An 18896-nucleotide genomic window follows, 5' to 3' on the forward strand; every position below is an offset into this window, starting at 1 on the left:
AAGCCATTTAGCCAACAAAATAATTAGTATGCAAATTTCATTTTAATAATTTATGTGTGGAGCCACAATCAAACATGTATTAATTCAAAAACGTTCAGAAATTAAATAAACAAAACTAGTTTTTTTAACTGAAAGTAAGGAGCGACATTCAAACTTAAAATGAACAGAAATTACTCTGTATATGAAATGGGTTTTCCCCTCCGTAATCCCTCGCTCTTTACGCTAAAGTTTGACTCTTCGCCACAATTCTAATTTTTAAAACAATTAAAAACTTTAGCGTAAAGAGCGAGGGATTGCGGAGGGGAAAACCCATTTCATATACAGAGTAATTTCTGTTCGTTTTAATGTCGCTCCTTACTTTCAGTTAAAAAACTAGTTTTTTTTTAATTCAATCTTTATAATAGAATGATATACAGCATATATATTGGAATGACCTTTACGAAAACCATATTTGGCTAGACGGTAAAGTTCCATTTTCATTTGTAAATTTTGTCATTCATTCATGTATTACCTTTTCAAATAGTTTAGAGAATATCGGTAAAACTTGGATGGGCCTGTAGCTATTAATTTGGCATTTATCTCCATTCTTATGAATAGGTATTATCTGACTTCTTTTCAGTTCTTAGGGAACAACTCCTTTTTGTTTTAAATGAAATGTTTAGCAGAAAAAGAAAAACCTGACAAATAACCGAAACAATGACAATATGACAATAAACGACAATACAATAGCCGAGACAGTAATTTTAATGCTCTTTTTGGTATTCTATCAAATCGCGGGGATTCAGAGGACCAAGCAATGTAAATTCTTTTTCAAGCTAGTGCATTTGTATCGTATCATCCTGAGTGAAAATTGCCTTCAAGTACAAAATCCATTAGCAATATCCACATTCTTCTTTAGCAAAACTTCATCCGGAAAGGTAACAACATTTGGAATTTCTCCTTTGGGTTGTTTCTTATGAGGTGAAAGTATCCCTTTTATTATTTTACATGTTGATCGTAAATTATAATTATTAAATTCAAAAACAGAATAATAATAATTTCTTTTTGTTCGAAGTAGCCCTGTATTCCTTATAAAGTTCTATCATTTTCAAAGAAAAAGAACTTTATTTTCTTTAGGCTATTTCTCAATATTATCATATTTTTTATCTCAGCTGTGAGCCGAACTGTTTCCATATAGACGAGTTCTCTAATATCTTTCGGTTTCCTAGAGTCATACAAAAAATAAACCCATACTGAGAAGAATTTTATCCATAAATAAGAAATATGTACTTGCCACGTCGCATGTTCCTTATACCTGTTCGTAGTCTATCTTTAAAAGAAAGATTTCTGGTTTCTCACAATTTTTAGAAGAAACATTACTAACAGTTCCTTAATAGTTATGGCTTGTTGCCCTTAAACTGCAGTCATCGTCAAATTCTTGCTTGTGTAGACTTAATACAACAAAATTAAAAAATAATCTTAACCTAGAGAAACAAGTATTTCCAAAAATTTTAATCGCTCATACCATACTTGAGACAAAAATATATTATCGATTAACGTAGCACTAAGCAAAGTTACACGGGTTGGGGTAGCAATCTAAAGTAAAAAAAAATACCACCGATAGCATAGTTATCAGAAGTTCTAAATTCCCAATATTAACTTAATTCAAATAAATTAGAGTTGAAATCTCCAACTACAGCAAATGACACTCTAAAGGATTCAATTTATTGAAAATTTTCTACAGATTCAATTTTCTACAGATGCTAATGACTATGCTACTGGGCAACTCGGAGGTATATATAAAACTGCAAGTAATATCTGTCCAAAATCCTTACATAGACATTATCTTCTGTATAGGCATAATCTGACTTCTTTTCAGTTCTTAGGGAACAGCTTGTATAGTATCATTCTGAGTGAAAACTGAGGTAACTGTATCAAGCATGTTAGTGCTTTCAGTGTTTTCAATTGGTCTTGTATTATTATTAATTTGCCGAGATATACTTGAACCATCATCTGAAAAAGAAGTACAAAATCCATTAGCAATATCCGCATCCTCCCTCAACAAAACCCCATCCGGAAAGGTAACAACATTTGGAATTTCTTGTTTGAGCTGTTCCTTAAGAGGTGAAAGTATCCTATTTATTACTTTATATGTTCCTCGTAAATTATAATTATTGAATTCAAAAACAGAATAGTAATAATTTCTTTTTAATTATCGTTTCTTTTGTTCGAAGTAGCTCTGTATTCTTTATAAAGTCTATCATTGTAAAAAGAAGGGATTTTTATTTTCTTTACGTAAAGGCTATTTCTCAATTTTGGCATATTTTTGTATCTCAGCTGTGAACCAAATTGTTTCCGGAAAGACGAGTTTTCTAGAATCTTTTGGTTTGGCCATACAAAATAAATCCGTACTTGAAGAGTTTTATCCATAAATAAGAACTATGCACTAGCCACGTCGCATGTACCTTACACCTGTTCCCAATCTATCTTTGAAAGAAAGATTTTCAGTTTCTCACAATTTTTAGTACAAAAATTACAGACAGTTCCTTGAGGATTTTGGCTTGTTGCCCTTAAACTACAGTCATCGTCAAATTGTTGCTTGTGCTTAATGCAACAAAATAAAAAAAAATTAACCTGAAAAAACAAGCCCTTGGAATAATTTTAATCGCTCATACCATATTTGAGGCAAAAATATATTATCACTTAACGTAGCACTATACGAAGTTACATGGGTTGGAGTAGCAATCGAAGCTATAAAAACAAGAGCTAAAAGGTCATATAGCACTTGTGACGCGGTTGGAAGAGCCAAGAGCTCTAGCAAAATTCTAAGAATCAATAGATTGATTTAAAAGGGAAATCAGAGGCTTAATACCGGTCAGGATTTCAAATAAGAACTCTGAGACAAGAAGTCCTTCTAAATATTAAAATTCACTAAGATCCGATCACCAATTCGTGCGGTAAAAACACCTCTTTTTTCTAATTTTTACTCTCCCTTCAGCCCCCTAGATGGTCGAATCGGGGAAAAAGACTTTATCAACTCAATTTGTGCAGGTCCCTGACACGCCTAACAATTTTATCATCCTAGCACGTCCAAAAGTACCAAACTTGTCGAAGCACTAGACCCCCCTAACTTCTTAAGAGAGCGGACCCAGTCCAGTTACTTCAATCACGTATCTACGACATAGGCTTATTCTACCCACCAAGTTTCATCAGGATATCTCCACTCTAAGCGTTTTCCAAGATTTCCGGTTTCGCCGTCCAACTCCCCCCAATGAAGCCAGATCTGGCCGGGATTTAGAATAAGAGTTCTGAGACATAAATTTCTTCTAAATATCAAATTTCATTAAGATTCGGTCACCCTTTCGTTAGTTAAAAAAACCTTCAAATTTTCTAATTTTTCCAAACTGACACCCCCCCCCCAACTCCCCCAAAGAGAGTGGATTCAGCCAAGTTATGTCAATAATGTATCTAGGACTTGTGCTTATTTTTCCCATCAAGTTCCATCCCGATCTCTCCACTCTGAGCGTTTTCCAAGATTTCCCGGTTCCCCCTCAAACTCCCCCCAGTTTCATCAGATACGGTCGGCATTTAAAATAAGAGCTTGGAGACACGAGGTCCTTCTAAATATTAAATTTCATTAAGATTTGATCACCCATTCGTAAGTAAGAAATACCTCATCTTTTTCAATTTTTCCTCTCCCTCTAGCTCCCCAAATGGTCGAATCGGGGAGACGACTGTTATCAAGACAATTTGTGTAGGTCACTGACATCCCTACCAATTTTCATCATCTTAGCACATCCAGAAGCACTGAACTCGCCAAAGCACTGGAAATCCCCCAAGTCCCCCAAGGAGAGTGGATCCGCCCCAGTTATGTCAATAACGTATCTAGAACTTGTGCTTATTCTTCCCATCAAATTTTATCCCGATCTCTCCACTCTAAGTGTTTTCCAAGATTCCTGTCTCCCCCTCCACCTCCCCCCATATGTCCCCAGATCTGACTTGAAATTGAAATATGTGAGACACAATATCATTCTATATATCAAGTTTCATTAAGATCCGGTCATTCATTCTTAAGATAAAGATACCACAATTTTCACGTTTTCTAAGATTTCTGGTTTCCTTCTCCAACTCCCCCAATGTCACCAAATCTGGTCGGGATTTTCAATAAAAACTCTGAAGCAAAAAATCCTTCTAGATATCAAATTTCATTCAGATCTGATCACCTTTCGTAAGTCAAATATGCCTCAGTTTTTCTAAAATTTTTCCGAATTAACCCCCCCCGCCCAAAATCCCCCAAAGAGATCCAATCTGGTTTAATTAACTTAGTCACGTATCTAAGACTTGTGCTTATTCTTCCCACCAAGTATTATCACGATATCTCCACTCTAAGCGTTTTCCAAGATTTCCGGTTTCTTCCTACAACTCCCTTCCAATGTCACCGGATCCGGTCAGTATTTAAGGCAAGAGCTCTGACACACAAGGTCCTTCCAAAAATAATTAGGATCCAATCACCCATTCGTAAGTTAAACTTACCTTATTTTTTCTAATTTTTCGGAATTAGGTCTCTCCCCCTCAACTACTCCAAAGAAAATGGATCCAATTATGTCAATCACGTATCTAGAACTTGTGCTTATTCTTCCCGCCAAGTTTCATCCTGATCTTTCCTCTCTAAGAATGTTCCAGTCCCCCCCCCCTAACTCCCCCCAATGACACTTGATCCAGTCGGGATTTAAAATAAGAAGTCTGAGTTACGAATTCCTTCTAAATATCGAATCGGATCCAATACAAACAACTAGTACAGTGAGTGATCATATTTACATAAGAACAGAAAATCAATGAAATGACTAGTACATAAATTAATTTTTATGAAGAATTTAAACCCAGCAGAGATTAACACGGAAAATCACATCAATTAAAAATTTTAATTCTTTATACAGGGCTAAACAAATTATAAAACTACTAATACAAATCTCACATCTTAAGCGGCACCACAAACCTTACAACAAAACCAATTCAACTTTACTTTTAAGATCACACCTGTGGAGGCCGAAATGGGCTACTCAATTACTTATTATTTGCAAAAAAGAAACTTGTAAAAATGCATCAGAATTTTGTTAGTATGCATTTTAGTTAAGTTTTTACGAGCCGGGCAAAAAAATTGGGAGAGGGGGGTTATATCCTTGACCTCATCCCCATGGATACGACCTTCTAGCTACACTTTTTTAGGCTGACTGGTGCCGTTTATTTTTAGCTTATTTTTGCTGGATTTTCAAGAACATTCCTTACTTTTTTTTATTCGGTGTTCGTTACTACTAAAAATTCAAGAGCTGCATATGGTCGCCTTGTTCATTGAAAATTGAATTCCCAATTTTACCTTTTTTTAAGGTAGATAGGATTGAGTAAGTTGCAACTTAATCAATTCAAACAATCAGACTTCACTGGCACTGTTCCCGCTACTAGAAAAAACTGTCAGTATTTTCTGAAGACGCAACTAGTTTCTAAGCTCATCACGTCAATGCCTTTCAATGATCTTAGGTCTACAAACTAGAAGGAACCCAGTGGCTAAAAATACTTAACTACCCCGAGGTCTTATTTTTGGGGAGAGTAGGTTAACACAGACTGAAATCACCTATAAATCACACTTCACAATAAACAAATTAGTGAACCTTCATTTTTTTTGGAATAAGTGTGTCATACGACCAAATAATCTACTGACTATTTCAACTGACAATATATATATAGGCCAGTGTATTCTCCTGATGAGCCCTTATGTTGGGTGTTGCCTCTGAATTATTTGTCTATATTTTTTTCTATTGTTCGGTAAATGACGACTTATACTTATTGACGACATGACTGCCTGTCCATGGATTATTCTTTATGGTTTATTGTGTGTGGCTATGCTGTTTGACCTATGTGATTGTATGGATGAGTAGGGTTAAGGCCTCATTCAAGTGCTGGTCTATATTAATCACTAATTTAGGAAAACAGTCTTCCTTTTCTCCTTCTGTCTCTTTTTTTTTTTTTTTTTTTTTTTTTTGTGTTTGTGCTGTAGCATTGGTGATTTCTCTTTTCATGATATTATTCCAGGTTGGATCCAGTGCTGGTGGAGAAATTTTTTTTTAGTTTTCTCCCCGACAGACCTTTACCCTGGTCCCGGTTTTTAACCTTATATTGTTAATTATTGGTGAGATGGCACTTATGCAAATTTCATGTTCTTTCATCTTTTTGTTTATGTATTTATTGACCTATTGACCTTGGCATGTTTTTTGGACTATGATTGTTGGATTTTGATTTGGATGTTGGTTTGTTTTGGATTTATTTTCAATAACTTTTTATGCAACAAAACACAAATATTAGCCTCGGAACTCGGAACGATTTTTTGAAAGTTAGTAAGTGTAAAAGTCGTTGTTTTCTTTGCCAAGATCATTTTGTCCACGGAATTCTGTTAAAAGTACATTGTATAATAAAAATTTTGCATGCAAGTTAAGTGGTAATATTAATTGTAGAACAACCAATGTAATTTACCTATTAGAATGTAATAAATGCTGCCTACAATATTTGAGGGAAACAACTAATAATATATATAAAAGATTTTCTGGACACAAGACAACAGTTAATAATGAAAAAACTAATAACTATCTAGTTCAACATTGTAGTAATGGTAAATGTTCCGTATCAGATATAACTGTCACAATTTTAGAAAATTTAGAATTAGAAAATTTAAATAAAGAAGAGAAGAATAATAGACTACGTAAACAGGAGGATTTCTGGATCCATACTCTTGGTACAGCTTATCCTTTTGGGCTAAATGATCGTGTAGCAAAATATGGTGACATGTCTCATGTTGTTGTTAAATGTATTGATGGTTTTATGGACCATCCTTCTTTTACTTGTCCTACTAAACGTAAAAAACGATCGAGAGGACATAGGAAAAATAATAGAAAAAATGAATTAGATGTACATATGCTTTCTATAGATCTATGCCAGCTACTTGAATCTAGGGGTATGATTTCTGTAATAAAGTGTCTAAATAATTTATCCAAGAGGAATTTAATCAAACTTTTCTGGATTGTTTAGAATAATACAGCTCTTGATTATAATTTTAAAGTAATATGTGATACAATTTGCATTCTAACTAAAACGAAATTTATTTCAAAAAAGAAAAAGTTCGATAAGATTAGTAATAAGGATAACAGATTATATTTACCTATTAATTTTACTTGTAAGCAGATTGAAGATATTAATTTACCAGAAATTTTAAATCAGCGGCATGTGAAACAGGCCCTTCCTAGTAATTTAAATTATAATGATAGTCCAGTTTTAACTTATAAATTTTCAAAAACTATTGGGCAAATTATTTTTAATTATAATTTAATACTAAAAAAACTAGATAGCGATATAAATTGGGAACCGGTTTGTAATTGTAAGCAACTTGGCCCATTTGTAAATCCTACTTACAAACATGTTATAACAGGGGACTTGTCAATAATAAAGCAAGATGATCTTCAAATTATAATGAATAAAGGGGCTAATTTCCGTCTTTCTCATCATCTGAAACCATCGAGTGTTCTTGATGGCTTGGAAAATGATTTTGATTTATTTATTGATAAGTGGTGTAAGAAAGAGAATAAAAATAAAGAGAGTTTTCAAAGTTGGAAGAATTTAACTATTAGTAGAGTGAGAAATAAAATATATTCTAACTTAAAAAATAGTAACACTAAATCATTATTTTATAATGCGAAGATTAAACAAGCAATTGCTAATCTAAAGAATGAATTTGTAATTGTGCCAGTGGATAAAGCTAATAATAATTTTGCCATAATTTGTCAGAAGCTGTATTGTGATATCTTAAAAAGGGAGTTATGCACAACTAATGTTTACGAAAAGGTAAATATAGAGGATGAGAATTTAATTGAAAAGACTGAAGAAATACTTTTAAAAATTTTAATCTTAAAATAAATGACAATGATAAAAAGTTCCCTTTCCTATATTGGACTGTAAAATTTCATAAGAATCCCCCTAAACCACGGTTTATTGCTGGAGCAGCTAAATGTCCAACCCACATTGCTGCTACTGACCTCTCTTTAATTTTAAAGGAAATTGTAAATAAACTTAAAACCTATTGTTCTGGTATTAAAAAATTTTCGAATTTTAATCCATATTGGAGTGTTAATAATTCACTGCAGGTGATAGATTCTTTAACAATGGTTTCAGCTAAAAGAATTGAGTCTTTCGATTTTGCGACAATGTATACTAATTTATCACTTAATTTAGTGTTTGATAATTTAAAAACTGTTATAAAGAAATCTTTCCTCTTATCTAGTAAAAGGTTCTTAAAAATAGACAGTTATAATAAAAAAGCCATATGGACAAACTGCTTTAATACTACAGTTAACTTGAGATGTTACAGCTTGGATATGATTTTTGAGTTATTGGAATTTGTTGTATACAATACTTATATAAGATTTGGGGGTGATTTGTACAAGCAAATTATGGGAATTCCCATGGGGGGGAATGCCAGCCCATTTATAGCTGACTTGTTTTTAAGTCAACTAGAATATAAATATATGATGGATAAGAATAATCCAATTAATTTAAAACATGCTTTGTCAAATAATAAAAGATATTTAGATGATATTTTGGTCTTAAATTGTAATAATTTCATTGATATTTCTAAAAATATATATCCATCAGAGCTTATTCTTGAGCCTAGTCATGGCGCTGGTCATGAAGATCATTTCTTAGATTTAAATATTAATATTTGTGATAATAATAAATTAAGTTTTAAAATGTATAATAAAACGGATGATTTTGATTTTGAAGTGATTAGTTTCCCATTCCCTGAAAGTAATATACACTCAAATATCACATATTCAGCGTTTTTCTCACAGTTACTTCGTTATGCAAGGATTTGTAGTAATTATATTGATTTTAAAAATAGATGTAAAATCTTAAGCCAAAAATTGATATCAAGAGGTTTTTCTGCAAATAAATTAACTTGGCAATTTAGAAAATTTAGTTTTCATTATAACGAACTTTTAAATAAATATCAAAAGAATTATCTAGAAATACTTAAAGAAATTTTTAACTAATTTCGGAGGTTCGAGAAATGTTGTCACAGCGCCATTTATTTTGAATTGTGTTTCTAATTGAGCGGATTTTTTTAAAAATTAGCCACATGGTAAAGATGAATTCTATAATTGTTTAGTTCATTCAGGTTTTTTGCAATGTGTTAATATTTGTGATTTGGTAAAATTTATAATATTTAGTTTACCTATTGTTGCTAAAGGGAGGGATATATTAACAAGATAAGCTTGTTTTGGTTTTACTTGGTTGTTTTACATTTGCTGTTTTTTTTCATAGGCATGTATTTTGGGGGTGATACCTGACGCGGGGATGCCATGGATATTCTGTGGTAGCCACAACACTGTGCTGGGTAGAGAATTTAGAGTGGCGAAACCCTATATAGGCCAGTGTATTCTCCTGATGAGCCCTTATGTTGGGTGTTGCCTCTGAATTATTTGTCTATATTATTTTTTCTATTGTTCGGTAAATGACGACTTATACTTATTGACGACATGACTGCCTGTCCATGGATTATTCTTTATGGTTTATTGTGTGTGGCTATGCTGTTTGACCTATTTGATTGTATGGATGAGTAGGGTTAAGGCCTCATTCAAGTGCTGGTCTATATTAATCACTAATTTAGGAAAACAGTCTTCCTTTTCTCCTTCTCTTTTTTTTTTTTTTTTTTTTTTTTTTTTTTTTTTTTTGTGTTTGTGCTGTAGCATTGGTGATTTCTCTTTTCATGATATAAATATATATATATATATATATATATATATATATATCTTCTATATATATAAAAATAAGTTGTTTGTGTGTTGTGTGTTGACTGACTTCATGCATGTTTGTCGACTGACGTCATTATAAGGATTGAGCATTATGCCGTCATGAAGTTGTTTGTCAACTCACGTCATGTTTGTTCTGACGTCAAAGGCTTTGTATATTACGTCATTATAAGTATATAAGAAGGCCTTTCAAAGAGAAATTTTTAATATAGATTTTAAAATGACAGAAGAACCTACAATGGCAACAGCCGAGGAAGCTGCTCAAAGAGTCTATGCCAAAAGGCTTGCGGCTAATAGAGAAAGTATGAAAAGAAAGCATGCCGAGGAATCACAACAACAGCGTGAAAACAGGCTTGCGGCTAATAGAGAAAGTATGAAAAGAAAGCGTGCTGAGGAATCGCAGGCTAATAGAGAAAGTATGAAAAGAAAGCATGCCGAGGAATCACAACAACAGCGTGAAAAAGGCTTGCGGCTAATAGAGAAAGTATGAAAAGAAAGCGTGCCGAGGAATCACAACAACAGCATGTAAACAGGCTTGCGACTCAAAGAGAAATCACCAAAAGATAGCATGCCGAGGAATCACAAGAGCAACCTGAAAATTTTCGCCTGGCATTCAGGTACAGCCCAGTCGATGATTTTTTTGGGTTTTTTGTTAAACATCAGAAAATATAACTCAGGTTTCCAAATGACGTCGTTGGTGCCCAAATCGAAAATCAAGATCAATTTATGCCTACTTTCAAAGTAAAAGGGCAAATTTATCATAGAGCAGGGTCCCTTCTACATTCTCAGGCGAGAATCATAAATTTTTACAACTGTACTTCATCAGGTTGGAAAAATCTTCTTTTTGGATGCGCCAGGAGGTACTGGTAAAACATTTGTGATAAAATTGATTCTGGCATCAATTCGATAAAAAAATGGCATAGCGTTGGCAATTGCGTCATCTGGAATAGCCGCAACGTTGCTGCTTGGTGGAAGTACTGCTCATTCCGTTTTGAAATTGCCTCTGAATTTTCATTCTACAGAAACTCCCATGTTTAATATTTCCGAATCATCTGGGTCGGGTAAAGTATTGCAGCAATACAAACTTATTAAATGGGACGAGTGCGCAATGGCACACAAAAAATCACTCGAGGCTCTGGATCAATCATTGAGAGATTTGCGAGGGAATTCGAAACCCTTTGGCAGCACATTAATATTGCTTGCGGGAGATTTCAGGCAAACATTACCTAGATCAACCTCTGCAGACGAAATGAATGCTTGCCTGAAAAATTCTAATTTATGGTCACATGTAAAAACATTAAAATTAACTACAAATATGCGTGTCCGATTGCAAAACGATGACTCAGGTCAAACATTTTCAGATCAGTTGCTGGCAATTGGAAACTGAAAGCTCCCAGTAGACTGAATTTCAGGACGTATAAAACTGCCTGCTGAATTCTGTAATTTAGTGACGTCCAAAAATGAATTGGTTGAAAAAGTATTTCCGAATATTCTAACCAATTATAAAAATCATAAATGGCTAAAATAACGAGCGATTCTGGCAGCCAAGAATAAAGACGTCCACAAAATCAACAATATTGTTTTGACCAAGATTCGAGACCAGGCAGTCCTTTACAAGTCAGTCGACACAGTTCTGGAACCAAATAAGGCGGTTAATTTCCATATGAATGTTTAAATTCCCTGGATCTCCCAGGGTTTCCACCACACGTGCCACAACTAAAAATAGGCGTACCAATAATATTGTTACGAAATATCAACCCACCAAAGCTTCGCAATGGGACGCGACTTGCCGTTAAAAAAAAACAATGGAAAATGTAGTAGAGGCAATAATCTTGACAGTGCCTTTTCAGGGTGAGGCTGTTCTTATTCCTCGCATTCCCATGATTCAAAAGCAATCATTAGAAAAATGCGGTATAGATCTTAATACAGATTGTTTTTCCCATGGACAATTGTGCGTTGCATGTTCGAAGGTCGGTAAACCTGACAATTCATTTATATTCACTGACAATGGGACAGCGAAGAATGTTGTATATTCGCAAGTTTTACGTAGTTAATTTGTATTGTATATGTATATCTATCTATCTATCTATATAAAAGTAAGTTGTATGTATGCATGTTTGTTTGTTTGTAAAAAGAGCGTTTGCATATGACGTCATTATAAGTATATAATGCTTTGTATATGCACAGACAATGGGACAGCCAAGAATGTTGTATATTAGCAAGTTTTACGTAGTTAAAAACAGATATATATCTATCTATATTCACAGGTGGGACAAAGGGACACAACTACAATGCCGTGTAACTAATATGGCGCGTAACGACTTATGCGCGCCAACAGCTAGTATATATATATATATATATATATATATATATATATATATATATATATATATATATATATATATATATATATATATATATATATATATATATATATATATGGTAATATCTGGTCACTTTACAGTTGACTTGACTATTCATTTCAACTTTATGTTTTATACGAATTGTATAAAGGGCGTAACTCAGGGATGACTGAGTAATATTCGTATGGAACTTTCAGGAAATGTAAAGCGAGATTATCGAAAAGGCAACATTTGCATGCTACCAGTACTACTACAACTACCAGTGCTGTCACTTACTTGAAGTACTACTTAAGTAAAATTTTCCATTACTTGTACTTGTACTTAAGTAAAAACTCCAGGGTGTACTTATTACTTGATACTTAAGTAAGATTACGAAATACTTATTACTTGAGATACTTTTAATGTACTTGTTTTTTAAATACTTATACCTTTGACACGAAAATTTTGTGTGTGTATGCTTCGGCAATGTACAAGAAAAGATCACCTTTAGATTTAGAGCAAACTCAGATACAGCTTTTGTGTGTGTGTGCTTTGGCAATGTACAAGAAAACATCACCCTTTAGATTTAGAGTAAACTCAGATATAGGTCCATGCCCTATTTTTTGGATATGAAATAAGGTATTTGTTTTTGACAAAAAAAAATTATAGTATGATTAACACTTGGTTTAATTTTTGTTTAAAAGTTATATAACAAAGAAAACTGAAACTATTTCACAGTTCACTGGTCGACAGTGAGCTAAAATCCCTTGTTTTGTGCTAAATATTGCATACTGTAGTCCATTTGGGTTTATATTTCTGACATTAGTGTTTAAGTTTTGTCATCTCGTTTCTTCATCTTCAGGACCATATTATTGGTAAAACTACTGAAGCTATGAATCTTTGCCCATCTAAATGTTGTCTGCAATAAAAAAGTCTAGGGAATTCTAGCTGGATCCAATGCAGTGGTATTTTGTACAATTCGTTCCAGCAAATACAGGTATTCAGGCGAACTTGACTTCAGATTCGTCACTCCATTCATAAGTTATAGGCCCTACTAAATTAAAGGAAAACTCAACTTTCTTAAGACTTGACACCCTCTCCCCCTAGCCCTATTTGAGATAGGGTTTGTGATACCAGAACTTGATATAAGCCCTGATCTTAAGGATATTTGGTGTAGTTTTCATTCGGATCCGTTACTCCATTTGCATGTTATACTAAATTAAACAGAAAACGTAAATTTTTCAGGAATTAAAACCCACTCCCCCCTGTTAAATTTTAGCTAGGGTCTTTATCTCAAAACTTGATATGTGTCATGGTCTTAGGCCTCTATGGTTCATTTTTCATTCAGATCCATCACTCCAGTCGCAAGTTACTCTGAATTAAACGAAAAACTGTTTTTAGCAGGTAAAGCCCTCTACCTCCTTTTTATTTTACCTAGGGTCTTCATCTTTCAACTTGATGTGTCTCATGATCCTTGGCACCAAATCTGGCCATCAAAATTTTCATCCAAATCCAACCAGCGGTTCTCCCCCAATACGTGACTACACAGACAGACAGACGGACGGACGGATTTTGCAACTTCATAGGTAGTCATGTTGGGTCATTGGATCCAAAAAAGGAAAAAATAGAATATCATCATCCAGGCATCATCGCCTATTTGGATAGTGGAATATATCAATCAAGATAGGTTTTTGAGATCTGTCTGTCTGTCCGCCCGTCTATGCAATCGAGTATAGCGGGAGAACTGCCAGTCATATTTGTATTAAATTGGACTATTTGGATTAAAATTCAGCTTAATTAGGGCGATGGGGCTTTAAGTGTTAAAAAAATTGAGTTTTCCATTCAATTCACTGTAAATTGCAAATGGAGAGATAAATTTCGATGAAAATTGAATAAATTCGCCGAAGAGTATGATATGCATTGAGTTCTGAGATTGAGACCCAAGCTTAATTAGAGCGTGGGGGAGGGGGCTTTAAGTGCTTGAAAAGTCAAGTTTTTAGTTTGACTCAGTTTAACTTGCGAATGAAGTAATGGATCTTAATCAAAGTCAAGCCAAAGATGCCAAATCCATAAGACACATAATATTTGGAGATGAAGACCCTTGCTTAATTAGGGGGAGGGGTTTTAAGTGCTAAAAAAAGTTGAGTTTTACATTTAATTCAGTGTAACTTTCGAGAGATTGATGGATCTCAGTGAAGTTTGAACCAAAGGTACCTAAGACAGTGATAGGCATCAAGTTTTGAGATGAAAACCCTAGCTCAAATAGAACAAGGGGTAGTGGGTTTTAAGTGCTGAAAAAAGTCAAGCTTTTGGTTTAATTTAGTATAACTTGCGAATGGAGCAACGGATCCAAATGAAAGTTAGACCAAAGATGACTAAAATCAGGGCTCATATCGAGCTCTGATATCACAAGCCCTATCTAAAATAGGAAGAGGGGGAGGGGGTTTCAAGTATTAAGAAAGCTGAGTTTCCATCAGTTTAGTAGGGCCTATAACTACTTCCACCCATGGCTTACCCAAAGTCATGCTGAAGTCAACCTTCAACCAAATATTCCATCCCCAGAGAAAATTACTTTGTATGGCACTTGGTATTTTCCAAATGATATACAGTGATCGCAGATTCTGTCGGTCTTTCAGTCCCAGTCTTGCTAGTTCCGGTACTTCCAGATAAGCTAGGACGATGAAATTTGGCAGGCGTATCAGGGACCAGACCAGATTAAAGTTGAAATAGTTTTGAAATACCAAGTGACATACAGTGATCGCAGATTCTGTCGGTCTGTCAGTCTTTCAGTCCCAGTCTTGCTAGTTCAAGCACTTCCAGATAAGCTAGGACGATGAAATTTGGCAGGCGTATCAGGGACCAGACCAGATTAAATTTGAAATAGTTGTTTCCCTGATTCGACCTTCTGGGGCGGAGTGGGAGGACGCTTAACTTGGAAAAATTAGATCGGATCTTAATTAAATTTGATATTTAGAAGGATATCATGTCTCAGAGCTCAAATTTTAAAATTCCGACCGGATCAGGTGACATTGGAGGGGGAAACCTAAAATCTTGGAATATGCTTAGAGTGGAGGGATCGGAATGAAACTTAGTGGGAAAAATCAGCACAAGTCCTAGATACGTGATTGATATAAAAAAAACGAATTCACTCTCCTTTGGGGAGTTGGAGGGAGGGTTAATTCTGAAATTTTTTAAAAAAATGGGGTATTTTTAACTTACGAAGGAGTGATCGGATCTTGAATTTCATCGGATGAAATTTCATATTTAGAAGGACATCGTAAATCAGATCTCATGTGTTAAATCCCGACCGGATCCAGCGTCATTGGGGGGATATGGGGGGGGGGGGGGGGGGGGAAGACGAGAAATCTTGGAAAACGCGAATGGATTCGCTCTCTTTGGGGAAGTTGGAGGGGATGTAAATTCGAAAATTAAAAAAATTCAGGTGTTTTTAACTTAAGAGGGGGTGACCGTTCGTGAGGTATTTTTGAATTTGATATTAAGAAGGAACTCATGTCTTAGATCTCTTATTTTAAACCCTGACCAGTTCTGGTGACACTGGGGGAGAGTTGGAGGGGGAAACCGGAAATCTTGGAAAACGCTTAGAGTGGAGAGATCGGGATAAAACTTGGTGGGTAGAATAAGCAAATGTCGTAGATACGTGATTGACGAAACCTGACTGGATACACGCTCTTTGGGGTAGTTAGGGGGGGTCCAGTGCTTTGGCGAGTTCAGTACTTTTGGACGTGCCAGGACAATGAAAATTGGTAGGCGTGTCAGGGACATGCACAAATTAAATTGATAAAGTTGATTATTTCCCCGATTCAACCACCTGGGAGGGGGGCTGAATGGAGAGGAAAAATTAGAAAAATGAGGTGTTTTAACTTGCGAGTGGGTGATCGGATCTTAATGAATTTTGATATTTAAAAGGACCTTGTGTCTCAGAGCTCTTATTTTAAATGCCACCCGGCATTAAGCCTCTGATTTTTCTTTTAAATCAGTCTATTGATTTTTATAATTTTGCTAGAGCTCATGCCGTACGAGCTCTTAGCTTTTCCGGCCTCGTCACAAGTGCCATATGAGCTCTTGTTTTATTCCTTTTTCTCAGAAAATTTTCGACTTAGTCTCATGGTTTTTGCCACTTCATGGTGTGAAAACTGCTGTTAAAAATAGATAGGTTGCAACTTCTGCCATATTGTCTTCTAGTATATTTAAATGTATATTTAAATGTGTGCTTGCATCGGGCCTGCGTCCCCTTAAAAGTTCTGTTTGTTACGGTAATATTCGTTTCTCTTCTGTTGCATACGCAGAGGACGTTCTTCTTGTTGCCCGGACTCGCCGTGGATTGCTTTGCAATTTCACTATATTAACCAATGAACTATCTAAGATTGGACTGTCAGTTAATGCGTTTAAATGCGAATTTATTTGTTTTAATAGCCCTTATGCGGTCGCTTCATCCGTGGCTGGAACTGCAATTCTGCCATGTTCTTCTTTAGTTAGTTGACTTGGTCTGTGTTTCGGTCCAACACTTTCCACTACCTTTTCATCCCTAGTGAATCAAGCCGTGAAAAACCTACGCGTCGTTTACGGAAAAATATCCCCAAACAAAAGCCGTTACAACCCCAACGGTTTGTGCATGATTTATAACGCTTATTGCTACCCTGTGCTTTTGTTTTTATCAGGCATGGCTTATCTGTTTCGTAAGAAAAATCGCCATACTTTACGTGCAGCTTATTTCAGATATGGCAGATTCCTCCTCCGGCTTCTTAGATGGCACCAAATAATTGCTAGATTTGGTTTAATAGATATGCCTTCTTGGACTCGGTCTTCCAGTGATGATTTATGTAAAAAGACTATCGACTTTATTTACGTTTACGACCCTCTGCAGCCTTTTTTTCCATATTGATACTGGTTAATTAGTACGTGTTGTCTTTTGTTAGTTTGAATTTTTTCTTGCTGTTTATTGTTTTTGTTTATTTATAATACTCCGTACTTTGTGTTTTTTTATACTTTTACGGATACTAAAGTTCATTCATTCTGCAGTTTGACCAGTCGTATGGAATGCGTCTGAATCAGCGGGCTTGCTGCAGGTCCGTGATTTTATAATATACGTTTGTAGGGAGTTTTACCAACCATCTGAGTTGACTACACAGCATGCGGCTTGCGTGAGTGAAAACTAGCCAAAGGATATAGATGCCATACATTTTCATAGTGTGTCTGAAATTTAACTTGAAAACTTAAGGCAGTTTCCTTGTAAAGGTACCAAGGTCGAGACATGTCATCAAAGTGAAATTAATACTTCATTTTCTTACTCTTCTTTTCTTTCAGCACGCTGAGAGCCAGCGACCTTCAGCTAGCTGCCAAAAGTGTGGTTTTTTGCTGCTCCTTTTTATTGAGCTTTGATTTCTCTTTTTAAAAAAGTCTGCAACTTACTCACCTGGCTCCTTACTTTTAAATTCAAAAGTTTTTTTTGCAAGGTTTTTACTTATTGAATCAGAGAATGAACTACTTTATTACCTTTTATCTGTTTTAAAACCAATCCAAAGTTTGTTTTTCTGTTTTCAATATTTTTTCCACCATTCCGACATGTTTCAGAATAACCCTGTATTTTTTTAAACGTGCCAGATTTGACTGAACACTAATCGCCAGAAGTTCAACTCAATGTGCACTGTGTTAATCCTGTCATGTGATCTATCTGATCCAATCAGGAGTTTTTTGACTGTACTTATTTGTTTTGAAAGTCTTTTGCTTTCAAGCCGTTGTGTTGAAAATTGGTTCAGATAATTTTTTGGACTTCGTTGGGTGTGCACCAGCCAAACAATGGAAAACAATACTTTCAATATTTTTTCCATCATTCCCACATGTTTCAGAATAACCCTGTATTTTTTCAAACGTGCCAGATTTGATTGAACACTAATCGCCAGAAGTTCGATTCTACGTGCACTGTGTTAACCCTGTCATGTGATATGTCTGATCCAATCACGATTTTTTTAACTGCACTTAATTGTTTTGAAAGTCTTTTGCTTTCAAGCCGTTGTGTTGAAAATTGGTTCAGATAATTTTTTGGACTTCGTTGGGTGCGTACCAGCCAAACAATGGAAACAATACTTTCAATACTTTTTCCATCATTCCCACATGTTTCAGAATAACATTGTACTTTTTCAAACGTGCCAGATTTGATTGAACACTAATCGCCAGAAGTTCAACTCTACGTGCACTGTGTTAACCCTGTCATGTGGTATGTCTGATCCAATCAAGGATTTTTTGACTGCACTTAATTGTTTTGATAGTCTTTTCTTTTCAAGCCGTTGTGTTGAAAATTATTTAAGATTATTTTCTTGGTCTTCATTGGGTGTGTACCAGCCGAACAAGGGAAACGGTTAAAAACGATAAAACGGAAATTCTGGTTCTTGATTATGATTTCCAAGAGAGGAATGACAGGGGACATTTTATGGGCAAGGGAAGGGGCTAAGAAGCCTTCAGAATGGCTTTAAATAATATATATATATATATATATATATATATATATATATATATATATATATATATATATATATGTATATATATATATATATATATATATATATATATATATATATAAATATATATATATATATATATATATATATATATATATATATATATATATATATATATATATATATATATATTATATATATATATGTATATATATATATATATACATATATATATATATATATATATA

The 18896-nt window shown here is 34.6% G+C and overlaps 1 protein-coding gene and 1 long non-coding RNA gene across 2 annotated transcripts in view; one reads left to right on the forward strand and one right to left on the reverse strand.

Annotated features, from left to right (window-relative positions):
- Nucleotides 1-321: 321 nt before the first annotated feature.
- Nucleotides 322-18896, forward strand: part of LOC136036566 (uncharacterized) — a 57923-nt gene continuing 39348 nt past the window's right edge. The window contains exon 1 of the long non-coding RNA XR_010619748.1: nt 322-917. This is a non-coding gene — a long non-coding RNA (uncharacterized LOC136036566). The remainder of the gene's footprint in view (nt 918-18896) is intronic.
- Nucleotides 1121-18896, reverse strand: part of LOC136036488 (zinc finger protein 583-like) — a 52598-nt gene continuing 34822 nt past the window's right edge. The window contains exon 5 of the mRNA XM_065718819.1: nt 1121-1992. Coding sequence (XP_065574891.1) covers nt 1862-1992 — 131 coding nt within the window. The 3' untranslated portion in view covers nt 1121-1861. The remainder of the gene's footprint in view (nt 1993-18896) is intronic.

Source organism: Artemia franciscana, chromosome 2, assembly GCF_032884065.1.
Source record: "Artemia franciscana chromosome 2, ASM3288406v1, whole genome shotgun sequence".
Classification (NCBI taxonomy): domain Eukaryota; kingdom Metazoa; phylum Arthropoda; class Branchiopoda; order Anostraca; family Artemiidae; genus Artemia; species Artemia franciscana.